Source organism: Panicum virgatum, chromosome 3K (genome assembly GCF_016808335.1).
Source record: "Panicum virgatum strain AP13 chromosome 3K, P.virgatum_v5, whole genome shotgun sequence".
Taxonomy (NCBI): domain Eukaryota; kingdom Viridiplantae; phylum Streptophyta; class Magnoliopsida; order Poales; family Poaceae; genus Panicum; species Panicum virgatum.
The window spans coordinates 5,928,895-5,952,972 of NC_053138.1; the positions used below are offsets into that span (position 1 = coordinate 5,928,895).

Sequence of the window (24,078 nt, forward strand, 5' to 3'; positions counted from 1 at the left end):
ATAGTTGAGGGGGTTATGTAAACTTTTTCCAAACTCTAATCGTCAAACATGAATTCAATGCTGAAAGAGACGGAAAGGGTGTTTTTTTTTCCATTTTGTTTGGTACAGTCCAATTGGTACAAGGACCTTGAACGACGACTTGGGGTCAACTTCATCATCTAGGCTCTTTTCTTGATTTTTTTTCTTCAAAATAAGCATAACGCATAACTAAGAATTCGGAAACTTGTCCTATACTAATGCTAAGCCGTACTCTCCAATTGAATGAACGTACATGTCGTTTAACTTCGAATTGCATTTATTTATTTTATTCTAAAATCTGCACATTCCCCATTAACAAAGAGGTTGATTGCATGGAGTTTTAACTAGTGATTTGAGGAATTTTCAGATTAAGAATCCTAATTTTTAGAAGCAACGGAACGGAAATACTCCCGGATGGGAGCAGGCGACCAGCTCTCCGCCCAACCCCCCTTCCCCCTGGCCCTTTGGGTAGCGGTCAGGCTTACGTTAGGTTTTCCTGGGTCCACGAAAGGGATGACAACCACTCTGACCACGCCACATCCCAAGAGCCACCACTGTCTTCTCATCAAGAATTTAAATATATACCCTTAAGATATAACTTAATTCAAACAATACATGACTCTAAACATTACACAAACTGTGTTTCCTTTTAGAATTGACTTTCAGAATGCCCAAGTACAAAGAATAAGGGGCTAATGGAATGTGTATATCAAAAAGAGGAAGGAGGGAAGAGGGTATGAATTTATGGGAACAACAGACATGTACATACTGATCAACAGCATCGGTGAAGTATTCCAAAGTCTCCCATAAAGAGCTACCGCACATTCATCCAAAGATAAGAGGAAGCAACAGAGGAGCTTGCAGATCCTCCTAAAGCGAGGTCCACTGTCTTATCTTCTTTCTTCCTCACAGGTGTGGAGCATTCATTGAAATCGAGCACCCGTCCTTCTGCCTGCAGAATAAATTGAATATTGAGCTTTAGAATATACTGGAGTAAAGAATAGAGGTGTGCCCCCCTGCTTGAGATTCAGCACCTGTTTCAATCGGTCACATATATGCTTTCCAATCAAAGGAAAATCTATGAACCCTAATTAGCTATGTGGTTTTCCACTTTACCAAATCTCAGTTTCACTTGTCTTCCCCATAAGGTATATAATAATGAGAAAATGTATAATCTAAGCCACGTGAATTTAGCCAATGATCTGATTGATTCCCTGTCCACTAGAATTTGATGATGCATGCAAAGCTAAGGTGTAAACAGTGAATGGTTGCATCAGAGAAATGCATTGGTTAATTCATACCTCCAAATCTCAACTTAGAAATTTGTGTGCAACCATCAAAGTATTCAATGATGTATTCAATTACACGGTGTAAAAATAAAGGAATACATGGAAGAAAGCAAAAGGACAGGTGTTTATAGGAGGTTCAAAGATTTCTCCCTATTTCATTCAGTTACTTATTTGTTCTGATTTTGACCTAGAGGAATTCAAGTTTCTGATCAGTTTAAGGCTCAAAGCAAAAACAAGGTTCTAAGCAATAGTATAATCTGAAGATTTTGATTTAGCAATCATGAGAATAGCAAGTACAGTAGGGAGCTTACATACCATGGGTTTGGATGGAGGTTTGCTTGTTCCAACTTCGTTCTTCCAAGCTGTATTTTCTTTGTCATTGTTTTCCTTGCAGTGTCGCTTCCATGGGCTACCGCTTGCCAGAACCTCATGCGCTTCCTCCAAAGCAGCAGCACTCTGCTCATTAATCTGCTTCACCAATCCTAAGGCATCAAAAGCTCTGCTTGCTGGGCTCATGAAGTATGCATCCTGAAAGAATGATACAAAATGAAGCAGTCAGCTTGGTGTGATAAATAATAATATTTTCAAGCACAAAGTTATTAGTCCAGACAGTATGGTCCTTCCTCAGAGGCATAGCAAGTTATACAAGACTAAAAGCACCCAAAAAATTCAGTTTCAAAAATATTGGTGTACTGCTTGCCATAAAACATGAACTTAACAATGATTGGAAGAGAATATTTATATGGAATCCTCGAGCTATATAATTTATTTCACATTGAAAATTCCTAAAGCAATTGCCTCATCCAAAAAGTCCCTAAAGAAATCATTACCTGGAATGGTGTGAACAAAGGAGACTTCCATGCAGAGGGAGATTCTAAGCCTCTTTTAATACCTGGAGTATCAGCCAATCTGACAATAACAGCTAATGAGGATCATTATTGTATATGTGCAAAATCGTGAAGTCTGTATTCATATTATCATGGATGATTCATGATTGACATTGTCATAACTCATAAGATAATTTAAAATCCAAAAGTACATTTTACTCTATAATGACTCAGTGAAACAAGGTTTGATAGTTTACTTTGCAGTAATAAGTGCCATCAACTGAACGTATTGTAAAATGTGATCACTAAATTAACCTCAGAACAATGGATTTAATTCTGAATGAAATCTGAAAAGAAATTTCAGTACAGCATTCTAAAATCAAGATGAATAGGGAAATTTAATAGGTGACTCGATCACGAGGAAATTCTGATTTGAGCTGCCTTAAATAAATCATGAAGCACTTAGAATTTACACCAGATTAAACAGTGCTGCGGCTCTATCCAAGTTGGGGAATATTCCCACAACTAACTGCAATTTGTATAAAATCAGGAGAAAAAAGTAACAAGCGGTTTTGCTGTACTGGGGAGAATCACATGGTTCATGCTGGTACCCCACAAAACTGAGCAAAAATTTCAAAGAGCGTTGATGGTTTGATTTGCATCTACCAGCTGCAAATACTAATAGCGTAACTTCAGGATTTGTGAATCAAAATCATGGAAACTTCTCACTAAGCAAAACATAGAAGAGAATCCAACTTACATGTTCACATACTCGTAATCTGCATCAATGCAGGGTATAGATTTCTCAACGAGAAGTTCAGATGGCTTTGATCTAGAAAATATTATATCTTTAGAGTTAGACCAAGCCTTTGTACTGGTATTTAGCCTCTGACTTTCATAATTTGGACCATGCTTAGGTGTATTGAGGTTGTCGACACTTCTATCAGTAAGAATCCCTGCAGAATGCTGCATTAAACAATACATAGAAGATCAGGATAAGACAACAAACGCAAAGATACATGATTGCAAGTTATATTTCAAGATTAAGATTAAGTACATTTCAGTTCAGGAAACTTTATTACTAAATTGATTTGGCAAGGTGGACCTCCAATAGAGGAAATCCATCACTCATCAGGCCTACGACTTTTAATGTTTTATCCTTGAATAAACTAATATTGAGTATAAATAGAAAACTAGTAGAATGAAAGTACGTACTAAACTGTTTGTGGAATCACTGTTCACAGTGGAACATCTCTTGCCTTCTGTGAAATGGTTTACCTTTGCATTGCCTTCATTTTCTCCCTGATCAGTAATTTGATTTAAATTTTCTTTGTTTTCTTGAGAAAGCTTGAGCTTCTTTTGAAATGCAGTTTTCCTTGTCGGCGAAACTAAATCAACAAAATCATCAGGGGTGTCCATGCAAGATTTCCCAATTCTTGTAGAGGACATGCCTGACCTCCCACAATCCTTTTCAGCATTCAATTTCTTTTCATTTCTTATATCAGGAGTTGGAGATGAGAGATCCCTCGGCCGTTTTTTCATTATGGATGGGGTGCACACAAAACTTTTGGCAGCATTTTTTAGCACAGCATCAGGACTACCATCACGAGTAGGGGAGCCCCACAATCTTACTGGGGTAGGGAAATTCAAGGATGACCTCATCAACTCTCGAATGCCAAGAGGACTGTATTCTGGGAGATCACTTGAGGTTACAAGCTCGCAGCTGACAAAGGGAACTTCAAAGCTCGCAAAGCAAGGAGGTTCATAGCATAAAGCTCCAGCATCCTCCTTTTCGCTTAATACAGAGTCACCATGACTTGATAGTGCTTCTTTTCCAATGTAGGCTGTAGGCTCCAAACATGATTGTTCGAGATCAACCAGCTGTTTCTTTTCAGAATCTGGTATGCTGTCCATTGATTCAGAAATCCTGTTTCTGTCACCTTCGCAGCTAATGGGCTCCAAACATGATTGTTCAAGATCAACCAGCTGTTTCTTTTCAGAATCTGGTATGCTGTCCATTGGTTCAGAAGTCCTGTTTCTGTCACCTTCGCTGCTAATATATGAACTTTGATCAGGATCACCTGAAGAATTGTGGCAGGTTTTAATCTCCAAATCTTGGTGAGAAACAGAACAGCGATTCTTCTCAAATTTGACATCAGATGCATTGGAAGTACCATCTGAAGAAATGAAGGATGGCGGTAATGATGTTACAAAAGTCTGATAGTTCGAAGGGCCGCCCATCATGGTTGCAGGTTCAGATGTCTGCAATGGGTAAAGTGGTGCAGAAAAGTTGTTTGCAGCTTCAGAAGAATATGAACCTGGTTCAATGGAAATATTCTGCCACTGTTCAGTCTGGAAACAATCCTCATTTTTTATGCCCACTTCACACATCATATTTATGTTATTGTCACATTCAGGAACACTAGGTAAGATGGAAACACATGGTGTTACAGCATAAGGTATCAAAGATACTCCATTTTCTGAACTATGCATAATCTGTGTGTCCTGAAATTGACCCGTAAGCTCATTGGATGCATGGCTATCTGTCATCACAAAATTGTTTGGTACTTCATCTATGTCAAGATGCAAATCCATTCCTTGAGAAAATTCTTGCTGCAATTGCAACTGTTTATCCAAATCCATCCCTTGAGATAACTCGTCCTGGAAGTGTTTATCTTGATCCATGTCAGAAGTGGATAACTGGTGATGCATCTCAGGTAATGCAGAAGCAGCATTGTCAGCATTAATGAAACCATCCTGACACAATGATTCATGCACATTTAAATGAGATCCCAAAGTGACATCAGTTAGCTCCTCCTGAGAGCAAGAACCCTTGGCAAACGATGATTGACTTAACTCTGTCGAATCTTCCACCTCCCGAAAAATATTAAGACCACTGTCTTCACTAATTTGGTTGGTCATTGCAGATGAAGAATCAACACTTAAACCACCAGTAGTGTATTCAACAGGTGCTAGGCCCTGGAATTGAGCCAGTAATCCAGATGCTCTGTATGAATCAATTTTCTTCTTCACCGAGCTGTGCCAATGATTTTTTATTGCATTGTCTGTCCTGATAGGATATATACAAGCTTGCTCATCAATTTCTTTGTAGGTTATTTAGTGATGTACTTGTTAATAGGTAATCGAAAAATATATCAGGCATATTGCAATGGGTATCACGAATGCCTAGAAGGCTAGAAGATTTTTTTTCCAGTTGACATGACCTAGTACTCCTTTTAGTTTAAAGAAGATGAGGGGAAAAATCTTTACCTTCCTGGTAAAAACTTTGTCAGTTCAGCCCATTTGTTTCCATAGGTTTGATGAACATGGATGAGCTTGATTTCCTCCTCTTGTGTCCAAGCTTCCTTATTGATCCCTGGATTAAGATGGTTGTGCCATCTAAATAAAGATATCATACCAGAATGTTTCATGTCAGTATTTATCTCCATATCAATGTGGTTTGTGTGATTGCAGCTAACTATCAGTTTGCAATACATATGCTCCAAACAAAGAATGCACACTCAAAGAAACAAATTCTAGGCATGCCAGATCTTTCTCATATAATTTCAAGAGTATTCGGCGGCAAAAATGCAGAAAATATCATTGCGACTGTTAATATACATTAGAATGACTCCTATCAGGCTTCAGAGAATTCATCTGCATAGTAATGATCATGAGAAGTGTGGACACGATAGCTTTACTATTCTATTTGTAATTTTACAAAAGGAAAGTTTCCTCTAGTTAGCGGGGTACTCTGGTCAATTGCCCGAAAACATAACTCTTATTTTTCCATAGAAGCTAGACCAGAAATAAATAAATATTGTTGCATCACTTACGTTAGTAAATTCTGGAGCTGATACTACAGTACTACAGGTACTTTTCATGTCATACCTTTCTCGACATTGCTTTCCAATACGTCCAGGCAGAGCTTGGGCAATGGTTGACCATTTCTTTGGCCCAAGTTTGTTTACCATCTGAATAATGATATCATCTTCCTGGAAATAAAATAATAAAAATAATCATTTGGTATGTAATATAATTCAGTAAAATAACCTAAGATGGGATAGTTAATTTATTTTAAGAAAAGTGAAACAAACCCGAAATGGAAAACTGTAGAACTTACTTCTTTGGACCATGGCCCTTTAACAAGTTCAGGGTTCAAAACCTTCTGCCACCTATGCAAACATTGAACATCGGTCCTACCTGGAAAACATTCAGCTGGAAAAAAGGCAGTTCATCAAGCACTAGTTTCAGATAAACACAAGAAAATATTCACACTGATATGCAAGGGGAAAAGGATGGAGTAGTATCATGAAAGGTGAGTCACATTACTGTAAGAAATTGAGCTTGCAATACCATTAATGACATGAGCAGAAATGATATAACCGCAAAATTCAAAGAATGTCATTTGTAGATGATGTTAATTTCTTGAAGTAGCTCAGTGGTAAATGAAGTAATACAATAACAATATTTTTTTAAAAAAAAATGTAGCATGTACACATCTATGATCATCTGTGCAATATTTCATATCACAGGTTCAAATTATTACATTATAAACATTAACAAGAGGGCCATATCTAGTTTAGTCCTGTATTTGGTGCTAAAGTCCTAAGTCTTCTAAATACGACATTCCCCTTTTTTTATATTTGGACTTGTGATGCAAATTACAAGCAAATAACAAGAGGCATGTTAGCAAACCAAGTGAAGTGTCATTTTATACGGTCAATTTACATTTGGATACCTTAAACTTCAAAAAGAAATCTGCCATCTGTAATACACAAATTGAGAAAAGAAAGCATATCAACTTTGCGTCAGCTAAAGAAAGTACCTATCTTTTTCCAATTTTTCCCTTTGTAAGTTTCAACAGCTTTGCGAAGTATGTCATCCTACAATTGAGTAGCATATGTGCCCATCAGACCACACCAGTAGATAGACAAAATATGGTTTAACCATAAGGTCATCTTCAACGCAATGCTTAGCATATAAAAAGAACAACATCAAATAAATCTTCAATTTCCGTTGTATGTGTGTCACTGAATGTCTACAATGTTTATTGCAAATGAAAATAAATACAGCAAGGGGATCGATCAGAACAGTAATCCCGACCTATTATCAACTATTAATGTCTGGTGAGAAGTTCTATATCTGTATGCTATTTATCTGCTCTATCTACAGGTATAAATTATCTTACAAAGAATAAGTGTTCAGCATAGGATTCCTAAAAGCTAGCTAAGATAGGCTAGCAACCTCACCATTTAAATTATTATTATTTTATTAAGAAAGCAGGATAATAAGAGAGTTTGGGAGACCAGAGTGCTAACTTTACCTCTTCTGCAGTCCAGTTTCCCTTTGATGAGCGACGTGCTGGACCAGTTGTCCTCCTGAAGCATGAGATAAATGTATAAGAAGGAATTTTACACATAATGTAAAACCAGATCGGCAGTTCTAATAAGTGGATGGACATATACCCATTGGGCAATCGCCCTTTTTGAGGTTCTTTTCTGACTCCTTCATCAGGAGGAACAGCAGGAGCTGAAGCCTCTGTGCCCTTCGAAGTCATCTGCCCTTCGCTCGTCATTGTAAGTGAAGACTGAAAACTCAATCCCCACTTGTAGTGAATGCAAGGGAAGGGCCAAAAGTATCATCACAATGTCAGACCCCTCTTAAGGTCTACAAGGAGTTTTTGCACTGGGGGAGAAGTGGTCATGGTCTGCCAAGTGGGGGGAGGGAACAAAATTTAGACAAGAAGCATGAATACTCGAAAGTATAACAACAGAACCACACAATTCTGAAGGAAGTTATGGTGGAACATCGTGATTTTGCCAAGACAGACATGACGTCAAAGCTAACCACAAGGTATAAACTTTTTTACAGTGAGAAAATTAACAAATCCGAAATTGTCTAGATTTGAGAATTTTTAGAGCACAGACGAGATAAACATCACTACGCAGCAGAAGCCTTTCCAAATCCCCAACTCCTCCCAGTCCTCACACCACACGCAACCAATCCCTCGAAGGCTCTGCTGGCGCACCGCGGGCGGTATCGCCAATGCGCAACCCCACACCCCCAAGGCCCCAAACCAAATCGTCACATCACCCGGTCCGATTCCTCTATGGCGGCTCCAGAAGGAACCCCTCTCTCACCTCCCAACCTCGCCACCCCTTCCGCCGCCGCACCGAGCTCGAAGCCGGGCATCAGAACGCCGCGCCGCCGAGTGGCCTCGGGCGCAATCGGGGTCGAGGGAGCGGGGAGGCGAGAAGAGAAGAGAAGCCTCACCTCTCCGGGGGACGCGGCGCATCCGCTCCGCTCCAGCGGCGACCGAACCGCGCCGCCACCCCGATCCGGCCGCCGCCGCGGTGCTCCGAAATCTCGAATCGCGCAGGCCAAAGGCGAGGCCTTTTCCACCCAATTTTTAATAGGAAAAAAATGGTCCTGCGGCCCTTGCTTCTCCGGGCTTCGCTTGGGATGTTTCAAATTTCGGACGCTGCCAACGGACGGGGAACGAACGGTTCCTCTGGTCAGAGCGAACTCACTCAAGTAGCCATCGGACCGGACGGGCGCACTCCAACGACGGAGCGACTGAGCGAGCACGCTAGTCCTGTTCGGCTGTTCCCCAGCGTTTAGCCTGGTGCATCTCAGCCGTTCAAGCGGTGGATGCAGCTGCCGGGTTTTCCTGGCGCCAAAAAAAAAACTCACCATTCACTCACTTCAGCTAGTTGTGGCTGGTGACTCATGCTGATTTAACGGTGGTTGGTGGCTGGTCCTGATTTTGTATGAGAGAAAAAATATTACTGACTGGTTGGCTGGTTGACCAGCCGAGATACAAAATAAATCATTTTCACCAATTTTTTAATAGAAAGAAATGGCTCTGGCTTCTAAAAGAGAATCCCACTGCGGCAAGGATTGCTGGGATGTCATTCAAAACCTACAAAACCATCTGATTTAAATCGTTCAAGCGGCGAGTGTATCTCTGTTGTTTGAGTTTTTCAAATCATCAAATGTCAATGGCTAGTTGCCTATTGCACATCCCGTTTCACGCTTGTTTCGGCGTGAGTGGAATTCAGGCCCAGGAGCAACTATCATCTGGAACAAGCATCGGCAGCAACTGCCTTCCCTGGGGCCTGTTGTCCTGGTGGCATCCCCGAAAGAATACGATCTGGAAACTCAAGATAGCGTGCTCAGACATGCACAAATGCTCATCAAACAGAGCGAAGGCATGTCGACGCAATCACGCAAGTATAGTCAAAACTCAACATGTACAAGGGATGAACAGTGCACTAATTAAAAAACTAATTTCAGAACTCACCTGGAAACCGCGAGACGAATCTTTTGAAGCCTTTGACGCATCATTAGCACATATGGGTTACTGTAGCACTTATGGCTAATCATGTACTAATTAGGCTCAAAAGATTCGTCTCGTCGTGTACATTCAAACTGTGCAATTAGTTTTATTGTTTAACTATATTTAGTGCTCCATTCATGTGTCTAAAGAGGAAGATACAAATTTCAAGGTGAAAATTTTTGGGAACTAAACGCCCCCTATTGTTAGGAACAGGGTGTTGGGTTTATCCATGGGCCTGCATGCTCGTTTCCTGTGTTGGACTGAGCCTAGAGTGAGTTGGCCCATGTGAGCACTTATATGTATGCCTGAACCAGGTTGAAGCAGGACAATCAGCGATGAACAAACATTCCTATTCTGAACCTATCTTCCTCAACCTCTCGCTTCCACGTGAGCTCTCCTCCTTCTTCCCTGTTTGAGGCAGCGCAACCGTGCTCTACCGCCGCGCGTGACGCCGGCAACCCTTCTATCTCTTCTAGGATAGTTATATTTGGTTATCAGAGCAAGGTTCAATTGCGGACTCGTGGAGCAGACCCAAAAAATTCCATCAAGATTTTCTGATTTGGGGTGAAATTGGGGGAAATTTTTTCTTCCGATTTGCTCTCAAAAGGCAGGCGCAGCTGGAGCACGCGAAGCTGTCTTCAGACCAGAGCATTACTACCAGCATTAGACCATAGATTATAGAGCCAGCGTCGCCGTCGCTCAGGGGCATCATACAACTCAGTGCTGGATGGCAGCCGGTGCCAAGGCCTCAGGACGATTGCTAGGCTTCATTGTTGTGTTACTCCACGGATTGCTTGTGGCAAGAAAGTATTCAGCTATCAGTATTGCACTGTATTTGTTGATGAGAATTAAGAGCTCCATTCAGAATTGGTATCTGAAATGTAGGAATTTGATTTCAACCTAAGACCCAAACAGCTCGATGAACTAACCTATCAAAATAATAATAATAAACTATAATATATTTTTCTAACATATATTATGATGTGTATTATCATCTCGTAAAATTTCACCTATGCATGGAGAAATAAGAAAATGATAAATTGTATTACAGAGTAATTTGAACCAAAAGTTTAGTTTGGAGAATAAAATAAACTAAATAGTAATAGTTTAGATGTTATCCGAACTTTTAACTATAGGTTTTTCTCCTCTTTAAATGATTTGACAGTGTTTTTACAGATCTTTTTAAAAAACTTTAACTACAGTTGAGGAGAATAAGTTGAGGAGAAGAATTTAATCTTATTCCATCGGACGCCTCCGCCACCGATGGCCGCGCCGCCGCCACCGTCCGCTACAGATCCCGTTCCAGCCGGAAGCGAAAGTGTCCTTCGCCCAGTCCGCGCCTACCACGAGAGCTCAGCTCACCCCCTGCTGTTCTGTGGCAGCAAGCCGCGCGCATCGATGCGGCGCACTTGAGCTCACGCGAACCGCCATGGGCGGGTGCGGCGGCCTGATCACTTCCAAGGACACGAGAGGCTACGCGGGCATCGGTGCCACTGCCATCTGTCAACGAAACATTTCTTTCTATATTTTGTGCCAGTTGCAAGCACGCAAGAAACCCTGAGCGACGGAGCCAATCAGCTTCCTGAGGAAACGGCAAGCACGCAAGAAACCCTGAGCGACGGAGCCAATCAGCTTCCTGAGGAAACGGCAAGCACGCAAGAAACCTCTGTAATCGGAAGCCTTCCTCCTTGGCTCAAAATTTTCTTGCTCGCTCCTCTCATACTCTGACGCAAACGGAACGGTCCGAACAGAGCACGGCAGGGAGTGAGGAAGAACAGGGGAGGTTGGAGCAGCGACAGCGAGAGAGTTGTTGGAACCTCTCAGCTCAAGATTTGCTTTCCAAAGAGTATGAAACGGCATGGTGGCCAGAATCTTTTCCTGCTATGGTCATGGAGACAGTGTGGTGCTTGCCTTTGGATTTGGGAACCGAGTCTTACTTGTCTCATCTTTGCAGGTTTAATAGAGCAACTGAGCATGAGCAAGGCAGTTATTATCTAATATAGGATCGCCGCGTTGGATTCGGAGGGGAAGCATCTGCTGGTCTTCAGGCCGACCATGAGATGGGGGGCCTGGGGCGGATGCCAGGCTTGTCAATACTGAATAGCCTGACGACAATGGCCGCAACACTAACGAAGCTGTTCCGACTGAAGATGAAGACAGAAGCGACAACATAGTCAACCACCCATGGAGAAGGGACGATCAACCCTCTTCGGCCTTCCCTTACCATCTAACGACGCGCAACAACTCTGTTAGCATGGTCCACACCTACTGCTGTTACTTTTTTCATTCCGTTCTGTGGGACCGAAGCCGGCGACCAGAGGGGGGTGAATGGGAGCCGATCAAAATTTCTTCCGAAATTCAAACCGTCGGCCTATATCCCGAAAATCACCCGAACCCTCAAGCGTTCTGGCCAAAGTTTGGAATAGCTATGGAAAAGCTAAACCAACACAAAAGACCTCGAACGAGCGAGCGAAACCACAAAGCAAATCGGAAGCGAATTGAGAAAACTGCAGAACTGATCTGCCTGGACCGGTCTGACCGGTGCGCTGGACCGGTCTAACCGGTCGTGCCTACCGGTCTGACCGGTAGCACCCAGAAAACCCCCGAGAAATTGGATTCAAACGTTGAATCTCGAGCAAACGACCACGAAAAACGGTGAAACTTGGGGGATTGCTTCGCCCCTACCCCGTGAACATATCCCCAAAAGATCTCGTCCTAAAGATCAATGATTCTTGAGAATTCGAGAGGAGATCAAAAGGGTTGGGGTTATTTCTAAAACTCAAGAACTCGAATTCGAAAGAGCTCGTGATTCCAGAGGGAGTAGGACAGGGCTAGATGCACGGGAATCACAGCTAAGAACTCGTAGCCTCCTCTCAATCAAGTGTGCCAAGAACGAAATCAAAAATCCATTGCACAAGGCACAAAACCAGGGGATTGAATCGAATCAAAAGCCCAGAGGGCACGAGGAGGATAGGGCCTCCTTTCCCAATCAAATCCCTTACAAGGTTTCAACAATCCATAGACAAAATCAACTCAAAAGAGAGAAACAGGGGGAGGAGAACACAGGGGCGGCGGCCTGGAGAAACAGAGAGTCCACGAACAGATTACAAAAGCCGCAATTAACCTAACACAAGTGAAGGGGTATTTATACCCGCGGGACCGGTCAGACCGGTACGCTGGACCGGTCAGACCGGTTGGTTAGACCGGTCAGACCGGTGCCAGGGACCGGTCAGACCGGTTGGCCTGCAGCACCCCCTGTACACGATCTCATCCGACGGCCGAGGTTCTTTCTTCGAAACGAAGTCTTCTCCACGATGCCGCCGTCTTGATGAAGATCCAGTCCGCGGTTTTGGAGGGTCCGCGAAACCTGGGTAGATGGCCGGTTTTGAGAAAACCGCCAAAACCTCACGCGCGGGAAGATTCCCGCCTCCGCGCCGTGGCCCTAGACGCCGTTCCCGCCTCGGCCTTCTGACAGCCCTAGACGCCGCCCGACGCCCGTCACCTCCTCGCCCGCAGCGAGGCCCTAGACGCCGTCGACGCCCGTCGCCTCCGTCAGTCCCGAGACCGACGCCCGTGCCTCCACGACTTGCCGTCTTCAACCGCCGTCCGCCTCCTTGGTTTTGTGGCGCAAACCAAGAAACCCGTCTTCCGTCGCCGCTTGCGCCCTCGATCCAGGAGTGGACGCCACAGCTACCGCCCGGTCCGAGCTCCGGTCCCGGCTGCCCTTCACCGCCGTCCACCACACGGTCCATCGGCCACAGCACCTCCACTGCAGCTCCCCGTCGACACTCGACGCCCGTGTACCTGCAATCCAAAGACCAAGCGCACGATCACACCGCACGGTTGACAATTCACTCATCACAAGCAGGATAGAGTACTCAACATTCCTCAATCTCCCCCTTGATGAGTGCATTGTCAACACACCACAAACGAACCAAGAGAAGTGAAACCAGAAAAGAACAAAGAAGCACAAGCAAGTGACAAAAGGCTCAGAAAGGCAAGAACAGTCACTTACTCAAGCAAAGATCGATCCCCTAAGACAAGGGCAACGGCTCGACGCAATCGATCAAAAGCCAAAACATGACTCCTCAAAGACAGAGGTAACGCTCGACGCAGTCATGCAAGCAGCAGAGGGAAAACGAGAAAACCAGTAGCCAAAACCAAAGCAGAAACTCCCCAAGCAAAGTTTTTCCCTCTCATAAGTGCAACTCTCCCAAAATGATGCACTCTCAAAGCCCTGTGCACAACAAGTTTTTCAAAAATCAAACAAACAAGTCTCCCCCTTGTTCGATCACTTCTCTCAAAATTCTCCCCCTTGTTGGCACATGCACACATCAAGCCTAAAAAGACCTAAAGCTCCCCCTGAAGCAAAAACTCCCCCTGAACAGATGCTATGCCATGAATGCAATGCAGGAGGTGTAAGTGAAAGCATTCAGGGATACAAGGATATGAGCAACATCTAGTCACAAGCATGTGTGCATCCATAAACAGGACCTGCATCTAGCTCAACAGGGTATATCAAATCAGTCTAGAGCTAGGCAAGTTCAGTTTAGGAGAAATAAAAGCATCACCCATGATCTAGTACTAGCAAGTAGGAAATGGAAAGCAGTGCTACTCAAACTCATACAGGTGAGCCAAAACAAGTTGCCAACATTCCTTTTTCAATCAACTTTATCTCAATCAATTCTTAATGCCAGGGGTTGAAAGCTTGTCATGCTTCACTTAGCAACGAGGCCAAACCTATGCCAAAAGACAATCAGAAGCTTAAAGCACTCGTTTCAGTCATGCACAGCCTTGCCCGGGTTCTCACAAGTGCAAAGTGAGCCGTCCCGAAAGCTCGATCAGTGCGACAAGCAATTCCACCTGGATCTTTTCAATCCATTTCAAGAATAGTTCAAGCAATTTTATCAGATTTAGATCATTTCAAGTATGAATTGCTGAACGAAAAGCCACACTAGCATGAATAAGATAGCAAAGCACATCAACACGCCCTAACATGCTAGTAGCCAAGACAGGGTGATCATGTTTTCAGATTTTCAAATCAAAATAGCTTAACTCAGATGATGTCATATACACAATGGAGCAAGCTATACATGATCAAGTTTATCAACTCACACTAGCAGGCACTAGAAGATCATAGCAATGTATTCAAGAATGCTAGTGCAAGTGAGACAATGCAAGATGCAAACATGTACAATGCATATGCACAATGCAACTACCAAACCTAGAAAACAAAGAGAAGCAAAACAAAGACCTACCAAGCTAACCAAAACAAAAGTCAGCGATCAAAAGGGGTAACAAACCCCAACCTCCCCTCGCAAGCGAGCAAAGGTGTCCTGCTCTAGCGGTTTGGTGAGGATATCTGCAGTTTGCCTCTCAGAAGGGACATGGATCAAGTCTATGTGTCCTCTCTCATGGTTGTCTCGCAGGAAATGGAATCGGATGTCTATGTGCTTGGTTCTGGAGTGTAGGACAAGGTTCTTTGCAATGCTAATGGCTGACATGTTGTCTACAAAGATGGGAACCCTACCGAAACTCAAGCCATAATCCTGCAAGGTTTGTTTCATCCAAAGTATCTGGGAGCAGCAGCTAGCAGCGGCAACATACTCAGCTTCTGTGGAAGAAAGCGCTACGCTAGCCTGCTTGCGAGAGGACCAAGACACCAACGATGTACCTAGAAATTGACAAGTGCCGGATGTCGACTTGCGATCCAACCGACACCCACCGAAATCGGCATCAGAAAAGCCCACCAAAACCAGAGAAGAATCCGCAGAATACCAAAGACCAAACTCAGGGGTGAATTTCAGATACCTGAAGATGCGTTTCACCACCTGCCTGTGGGAGGTGCGTGGAGAAGCCTGGTAGCGCGCACAAAGGCAGACGCCGAACTGAATGTCCGGTCGCGTCGCCGTCAGGTACAGGAGCGAGCCGATCATGCTCCTGTACTCCTTCTGGTCCACCGCCTCGCCGTCCAAGTCCTCATCAAGCGCCGTAGATGTACTGATCGGAGTCGGCTGAGGAGACAAGTCGCTCATGTCGAACTTCCGCAGCAAGTCTCTAGTGTACTTGGCTTGATGGACAAAAGTGCCCTGAAGAGTCTGCTTGATCTGCAGCCCGAGGAAGAACTGCAGCTCACCCATCATGCTCATCTCGAACTCCCTGGACATCTGCTCGGAAAACTTGGACACAAGAGCGTGAGAAGAGCCACCAAAGATAATATCATCCACGTATATCTGAACCAAAAGAAAATCAGTGCCAGATCGCATGAGAAACAAAGTTTTATCAACACATCCCATTTTAAAGCCCTGAGCCAGCAAAAAGGTTTTCAATCTATCATACCAAGCTCTAGGTGCCTGTTTCAAACCGTAAAGAGCTTTCTGAAGTTTATAAACACGGGTTGGAAACTTGGGATTTTCGAAACCAGGGGGTTGCTTCACATAAACCTCTTCTTCGATAAAACCATTCAAGAAGGCAGATTTAACATCCATTTGGAAAACTTTAATACCCTTGGAAGCAGCAAATGCAAGAAAGATTCGAATAGCTTCCAAACGAGCAACAGGGGCAAAAGTTTCCTCAAAATCAATACCCTCTTTTTGGCAAAACCCCTGGGCAACAAGACGAGCCTTGTTCCGAACAACCAAACCATCCTCACCCTGCTTGTTTTTGAAAACCCACTTCGTTCCGATGGGATTACAAGCAGGTGGAGGCTCGACCAAAACTCAAACTTGGTTTCTTTCAAAAATTTCAAGTTCATCATGCATGGCATTGACCCAATTAGAATCAGAAAGAGCGTGTCCAATATCTTTGGGCTCAAAAGAGGCAACAAACGCTGAATGAGCAAAGCCAGCGATACTTGTTACCTTGGACCTGGTGACTCGCTCGTTGAGATCACCTAGCATCTGTTGAGGTGGATGGCGACGCTGAATGTGTCGCGGTGCTTCCCGTGTCGAAGTCGCCTCCTCCTTAACCAAAGCTGGTGTCTCCCCAGGTGCAGCTGGTGTAGCCTGAGTCACCTCCTCGAACAGCCCCCGGGAAGTAGACGTAGTCGGGTCGGGGCCGTCGTCATCGTCCTAGCTCGTAGCAGAGATAGCTGGGTCCACAGCACGCGTGGTAGCCTCAGCCTCGCCATCTGCAGCTTCTTCCTCCTCATCTTCAAAGATGGAGGTGCCGAGCTTATCATCTCCTGCAACTTCAAAAACAGAAGAATTGCACGGTGCAGTCTCGTCGAAAGTGACTTCACAAGTCTCTCTGACGATGTTGGTATCAATAATCAGCACACGGTATGCTCTAGAGTGAGAAGCATAACCGAGAAAAATACCGTCAGACGAGCGAGACTCAAACTTATCAAGATTTCTATCTTTCAGCACAAAACACCGGCAACCGAAAACTCTGAGATGGTCAACACGGGGCTGGCGTCCAAACCGCAACTCATAAGAAGTCCTGTGCATGAAACCACGCAAGAAAATGCGGCTGGACACGTAACAAGCGGTGTTAACCGCCTCAGCCCAGTCTTTGCGAGGAGTCCTATGCTCATCGAGCATCGTCCTCGCCATCTCAACCAGCGTCCGATTCTTTCGCTCTACAACTCCATTCTGCTGTGGAGTGTAGGGAGAAGAATATTGGTGTTCAAGCCCTTGATCACTGCAAAAGACATCAAAATGAGCGTTTTTGAATTCTGTGCCATTGTCAGAGCGGATCGCTCGCATGGCCTGGGGTAGCTCGTTTTTCAATCTCAAGATCAAGTCTCGAACAAACTCGAAAGCCTCATTCTTGGTTCTCATGAAAAAGACCCAAGAATAGCGAGAAAAGTCGTCCACAATCACAAGCACGTACCACTTCCCACCAACAGACATCACCCTGGAAGGACCAACAGTGTCCATGTGTAGCAACTCTCCAGGGTGAGAAGTCATCACCTGATTAACAGGCGGATGAGAAGCGGCAATCATTTTCTCGTGGCGACACGGATGGCAAACAAGGTTCTTCTCAAACTTCAATTTGGGCAATCCTCGGATCAGGCCAAGTGAGCTCAGTCTCGACAACAAATCGAAGCTCAAATGTCCTAGTCTCCTATGCCACCTGCACAAATCAGAAGAAGAACCTGCCATCAAGCATTGAGAAGGGCCAAAAGGAGTTCCAGAGAAGTCAACCAAGAAAACTCGATTGCGAGGTGTAATCCGGCAAACCAAATCTCCCCTGGAATCCAAAACACGCGAACAACCCTCCTTGAAGCGAACCTCAAACCCCTCATCAAGAAGTTGCGAAACAGAGAGCAAATTAAAACCAAGATTCGAAACCAAACCAACTTCTCTCAGGGTAAAGCGATCAGAAACTCGAACAGCGCCAAGTCCACGTACCTTTCCTTTTCCATTATCCCCGAGCACAATGTACTCCTTTGAGCGCATCGGGGTGAGGCTGGAGAACCATTTGTCATTTCCGGTCATGTGGCGCGAACAACCGGAGTCCATGATCCACCTGTTCTCCAAGCCTCCGACCTGCACATCAGTAGCGAGACAAAGGGTGAGCAAATGTCTCAACACTGGGGTTAGCAAAGTGAGAAGCAAACCAGTGTCGAGCCATTTGCTCTACAGAAGGGTTAGCAAAACCAGACAAAGCGTATCCCCCGTCCCGTCTACCGCGTGACTGACGAACACCACCGCGAGGAAAGCGTGGAGCCTCAAAACCTCCTCCAAAGCCTCGGTCCCGTGGTCCATAGCCGTACTGAAAACGACCAGGAGCACGGCCGGCCAAGCGACCACCTGCTGGAGCACGGTAACCACCATCGTCTCCCGGACCTCCACCTACACGGCGCGCCCTAGCATCTCGCCTATCACCATGCAGAGAAGGATCATGCACTCGAGCAGAGTACATGTCCGCATTCAGTCTCTCCTGCTCTCTCCTCACAGCCCGCTTCCTTCTGAAGCAAAACTCCTCCAGGTGACCTTCCCTGTCACAGAACTCGCAGTGGTACCTCACCTCACGCTTGGGAGGAGGAGGCCTAGCCTGCGGACGAGGAGGAGCAGCCCTCTTCTTCTGGGCAACCTGGGCTGTGGCAGCAGGCAGCGTGTCGAGGGAGTTCCTCAGCTCATTGGGCTTTGGAACCCAAACCTGCTTCTGCGGAGGTGCTTTCGGTGGTTCTTTAAGCACACCATCCGCGGGGTCAACAAGCGAAGGCTGCGTGCTCGTGCTAGCAGTGTTTCCAGCAGCCTTGCCAATCTTACCATACAACCTGTCAAAGTCTGACTTCGTGTACGTGTAACCGACCCCAAACCCATCACCACGCTTGAACTGCTTAATCATCATGCCCAACTGCGGCTCACTGCTAGAGACCCAACTCAGAATCGCCCTAAGATAGGTATTCTCATTCTCCAGGTTGGCTTTCTCTACCGCAAGATTATCCAAATCAAAAATCAAACCAGGGCAAACAGAGCAGTCAATAGGTGGGCTAGACTCTATGACCTTAGTCTTTCCAAAAGACTTGATCAAAGCGTTCTTCTCCTCTAGCTCCAATCTAAGCGTGGGACAAAGCTTACAAGCACCAAGCAAAACTGGCCTAGACTTCATCTCCTCTAGCTCGCACACAACAGTAGCAAACTTAGACTGCAATGAAGCTAGATCAGACTTAAAGATAGGACACTCCTCGCATTCAAGCACATCGCTAACAATAGGAGCATCCTTAACCAGTTCTAGTTCATGCTTGGCCTTAGCGAGCTCATGAGACACGTCAGCAAGCGAAATCTTAGCAACATCTAAGTTCGCGACATTCTCATCATGCTTGGCACGGAGAGCAACAAGATCATTCATGTGAGATATGCAGCCAGCGCACTCATCCTCACTAGACTTCTCCCTAGCACAAGCCAGCTCAGCCCTAAGCTTTCTACGCTCTCTAGCTGCTTCCTTAAGCAGCCTCTTCTGGTTGTCGAGAGCGGCGTACAACTCCCTAACCTCTGTATCAAGCAGGTCGATCGTGGAGTTTACCTCTGAATCGCTCTCGGATCCAGGAGAAGAGCCGGAGTGCGTCGGTGTAGCATGTCCACCCGAAGATGCACGAGCACCATCGGCTTCGCCTGCCATGGTGCAGAAGCTCTTGCGTCGACCGGCCGCCAAGCAAAGGCCGATGAAGCAGGTGGCTTCCTTGTCCCGCTTCTTCTTCTTCTTGTCGTCGTCGTCGGAGGTCGGTGAAGAAGAGCGGTCGGTGTCGGAGCTCTTGTCGAGGTCGCTGAGCTGCGCCAGGAAGGCCTTCTCCCGCTTCTTGGCCTTGTACTGGAAGCGCTTCTTGAGCGACTCCTTGTCGAAGCGTCCTCCCCGGTCACGACTGCGGTGCTTGTGGCGCCGACACTCCTTGTTGGAGCCTCCCTCGTCGCGGTCGCGGTGGCGGTAGTAGTCGAAGGAGTTGTTGTGGCCACCGCCGGACTTCTTGGGGCAATCGGCGATGAAGTGGTTCAGATCGCCGCAGTTGTAGCACCCGGGGTTCTTCTTCCTCTGCCTGTTGTGGTAGACGCGCTGGAACTTGCTAATGAGGAGGCACAAGTCGTCGTCGCCCAGCGTCTCCAGCTGCTCATCTGAAACAGAAGGCAAAGAGGCAAGAGAAAAGCCAAGAGCAGAGTTAGCGTTAGAGCTCGATCCACCTGGGCCAGTCACAATAGCGACGCTCTTGGAAGGAGGGGCACCATTGAGCTTGGCTCGTGTCTGGTTATCCACCTCCGTGGCCTTGAGCTTGCTGAAAAGCTCGTTCACCGTCAGAGTCTCATAGCCAGCAGACTCAATGATGGTGTTCACCTTGAGATCCCACACAGAGCGATCAAGTGCGTAAAGCAACTTAAGGGCCTTCTCGTGCTCTGTGTACTCAAGGGCACCAGCAGATCTGTTCGCATTAACCTTGTTCACAATCGACTGAAAATGACTGAACATCAGGTCAATGCTCTCACCCGGCTCCTGTGTGAAGTTCTCGTACTCACGCCGGTGAGTCTCGAACAGTCTGGCCTTCACCTGAGGTGTACCCTTGTGGTAGTTCTCAAGGCACGTCCAAATCTTGTGGGCTTCCTGAAAACCCTGGACGCGTGAGAACTCCGCACGAGAAACGCTAGCGAACAAGGCATTGACAGCCTTGGCGTTAGCCTCGTGCTGGGTCACCTGAAGAGGCGTGGTCCGAACAGCCAGCACCTCGTAAAGCTGGTTCTTGGTAATCTCCCAGACCTCGGCTCTCATGCTCTGCAGGAAGGCTCTCATGCGAACCTTCCAGTAAGCATAGTCCTCGCCGGAAAACACGGGGATCTTACCAAGACTCGCCATGGTCGCCGAGTGGTTTTCGAACCGGTTAAGGTACTGAAAACCTCAACCAAGCTCTGATACCAATTGTGGGACCAAAGCCGGCGACCAGAGGGGGGGTGAATGTGAGCCGATCAAAATTTCTTCCGAAATTCAAACCGTCGGCCTATATCCCGAAAATCACCCGAACCCTCAAGCGTTATGGCCAAAGTTTGGAATAGCTATGGAAAAGCTAAACCAACACAAAAGACCTCAAACGAGCGAGCGAAACCACAAATCAAATCGGAAGCGAATTGGGAAAACTGCAGAACTGATCTGCCTGGACCGGTCTGACCGGTGCGCTCGACCGGTCTGACCGGTGCGCTCGACCGGTCTAACCGGTCGTGCCTACCGGTCTGACCGGTAGCACCCAGAAAACCCCCGAGAAATTGGATTCAAACGTTGAATCTCGAGCAAACGACCACGAAAAATGGTGAAACTTGGGGGATTGCTTCACCCCTACCCCGTGAACATATCCCCAAAAGATCTCGTCCTAAAGATCAACGATTCTTGAGAATTCGAGAGGAGATCAAAAGGGTTGGGGTTATTTCTAAAACTCAAGAACTCGAATTCGAAAGAGCTCGTGATTCCAGAGGGAGTAGGACAGGGCTAGATGCACGGGAATCACAGCTAAGAACTCGTAGCCTCCTCTCAATCAAGTGTGCCAAGAACGAAATCAAAAATCCATTGCACAAGGCACAAAACCAGGGGATTGAATCGAATCAAAAGCCTAGAGGGCACGAGGAGGATAGGGCCTCCTTTCCCAATCAAATCCCTTACAAGGTTTCAACAATCCATGGACAAAATCAACTCAAAAGAGAGAAACAGGGGGAGGAGAACACAGGGGCGGCGGCCTGGAGAAACAGAAAGTCCACGAACAGATTACAAAAGCCGCAATTAACCTAACACAAGTGAAGGGGTATTTATACCCGCGGGACCGGTCAGACCGGTTGGCCTGCAGCACCCCCTGTACACGATCTCATCCGACGGCCGAGGTTCTTTCTTCGAAACGAAGTCTTCTCCGCGATGCCGCCGTCTTGATGAAGATCCAGTCCGCGGTTTTGGAGGGTCCGCGAAACCCGGATAGATGGCCGGTTTTGAGAAAACCGCCAAAACCTCACGCGCGGGAAGATTCCCGCCTCCGCGCCGTGGCCCTAGACGCCGTTCCCGCCTCGGCCTTCTGACAGCCCTAGACGCCGCCCGACGCCCGTCACCTCCTCGCCCGCAGCGAGGCCCTAGACGCCGTCGACGCCCGTCGCCTCCGTCAGTCCCGAGACCGACGCCTATGCCTCCACGACTTGGCGTCTTCAACCGCCGTCCGCCTCCTTGGTTTTGTGGCGCAAACCAAGAAACCCGCCTCGATCCAGGAGTGGACGCCACAGCTGCCGCCCGGTCCGAGCTCCGGTCCCGGCTGCCCTTCACCGCCGTCCACTGCACGGTCCATCGGCCACAGCACCTCCACGACAGCTCCCCGTCGACACTCGACGCCCGTGTACCTGCAATCCAAAGACCAAGCGCACGATCACACCGCACGGTTGACAATTCACTCATCACAAGCAGGATAGAGTACTCAACATTCCTCACGTTCGCAACAACTCTGTAACAGCTGAAAGGACAACTTCTGCCATTTTGGGCTCTCTCCAGCAGATTACTCGTAATTCATACCTTCTCTCTCATAACTACTTACTTGGATGGACGGAAAATCACGAGAAGAATCTAAGCCTAATTAATTCATCATTAATGGTTATTTATTGTAGCACGACATTATTTAATTATGATCCAATTAGGCTTGAAAGATTCGTTTGACAATTTCACCTAGGGGTCATAGAATGTGTTTTGTCAGTTATCTAATTTAACACTTCTAATTAGTGGTCAAACGTTCGAAGTTACTGTAGTGGTGGAAAATTTTTGGGTACCAAAAGTTGGGTAGATCAAGCACTCGATCTCTCATCTGTACCCGACGGAATCTAAACTATACTTCCGCGATCTGCTCTTGCTGTGTGTTCCTCGTTCCTGCTCTGTTCTCCTTGTCTTATCATCTTCACTCTTCAGGATCTGACAAGTTGGGCTTTGTTTGGTTACTGGGTTCCAAAAATTTGAATCCAAAACTTTGGATGTGCAGTTTAGAATTTTAGCCATTGTGTGTTTAGTTGATCCAAAATTCTTGGTTTCATAAAAATTGTTAGATGCACCACCCTTCCTTCGTTTCAGCCAGTTTAGAACTTGTCATTATTTTGGCCCCTAGCGTTTGGAAGTTTTGCTCATTTCGGTCTAGGCTAGAATTTGGAGCCCAGTAACCAAACCAAACAAGGCCTTGATATCAGAGCTCGGCGTTCTTCTTTGGTCGAGTTGTTCAAAGCAGCCAAGCTTAGGCCGTGTTTAGATGCCAAAAAAAATTTGATAAAAAATATCACATCACATGTTTGGACACATACATGGAGTACTAAATAAAATCTATTTATAAAATTTTTTACACAGTAATATTTTATTTAATATTTCGAAACAGTAAGATTTTTTTCAAAAATTTTACCCCTAAACATCTAGACACGGCGTTACGCTGAAAAAGATTTGTATTCACGAGTTGCGTCACAGAACACACTATTCCCCCTCTTTTTTCTGATTTCCCAAAGGTAGATTTTTGTCAACTTAAACTGCTGCCTGCCAACAACCGCTGAACAGGGAGAAAAACTTGCCACGCCGGCGTTCGCTGTCCGGTGGGCGCGCAGCGGATCCCGACGCGTAGGGCTGGGCATTCGATTAGTGCGGTTAATTCGGTTTTGAAATATTTCGGTTATGACAAACTCTTAACCGAAATTGTAGCTAGAAATCTTTTAACCGCGTAAATTCGGTTGCGGTTAAATCGGTTCGGTTTTGCGGTTAACCGTAATGTATACAATACATAAATAACAAGCAAATTAGAATGAAATTATGACATCAACCACAAGCTATTGGCCACTAAAATAAGCTTAGAAAGCTAGAAAAACAATTAATGTAGCCTCACTTAGATATCTTAATTATGAAAACCAAGAATTCTTGATATCTCACATGATTATACATATATTTAAGACATAAGATAAATACATATTACACTCAACTTGCTAAATCGGTTAATTCGGTTAAATCGGTTAGTGGCACATCAAAACCGAAATAATATGCGGTTAAAGAATATCTCAAAAATTTTAACCGCAAAATTAACCGTTAACCGAATTAACCGATTTTTACGGTTAAAGCGGTTTAGTTTGGTTCGGTTAATCGATTTCGGTTATATTTTGCCCACCCCTACCGACGCGGTTACGAG

The 24,078-nt window shown here is 45.7% G+C and overlaps 1 protein-coding gene across 5 annotated transcripts; it reads right to left on the bottom strand.

The window, feature by feature from the left end:
- Positions 1-634: 634 nt before the first annotated feature.
- On the bottom strand, positions 635-8,645 carry LOC120697077 (transcription factor MYB3R-1-like). Of its 5 annotated transcripts, XM_039980209.1 has the most exons (13): positions 8,411-8,641; positions 7,603-7,844; positions 7,461-7,515; positions 6,963-7,020; positions 6,258-6,352; positions 6,026-6,129; positions 5,405-5,533; positions 4,099-5,204; positions 3,350-3,993; positions 2,895-3,100; positions 2,138-2,216; positions 1,623-1,835; positions 641-970 (listed from the first exon to the last, which is right to left on the bottom strand). In XM_039980209.1, exons 2-13 carry the CDS (start codon positions 7,710-7,712, stop codon positions 833-835), a joined length of 2,937 nt encoding a protein of 978 aa, XP_039836143.1. In that variant the 5' UTR covers positions 7,713-7,844; positions 8,411-8,641; the 3' UTR covers positions 641-832. The 5 variants fall into 5 exon arrangements, with proteins under 5 accessions (XP_039836142.1, XP_039836143.1, XP_039836141.1 ...); XM_039980208.1 differs by having other exon boundaries at positions 635-970; positions 3,413-5,204; XM_039980207.1 differs by having other exon boundaries at positions 1,623-1,838; positions 2,147-2,216; positions 3,350-5,204; positions 8,411-8,642.
- Between the last annotated feature and the right edge of the window lie 15,433 nt (positions 8,646-24,078).

Excerpts from the sequence above, each read along its gene's own strand:
- LOC120697077 (XM_039980206.1), bottom strand. The coding sequence starts at position 7,712 with ATGACGAGCGAAGGGCAGATGACTTCGAAGGGCACAGAGGCTTCAGCT. Across the intron at positions 6,353-6,962 it reads GAAAAATTGGAAAAAGATAG|CTGAATGTTTTCCAGGTAGG; the intron begins GTACTTTCTTTA and ends CCTTTTTTCCAG. Across the intron at positions 5,205-5,404 it reads ACAAAGTTTTTACCAGGAAG|GACAGACAATGCAATAAAAA; the intron begins GTAAAGATTTTT and ends ATATCCTATCAG.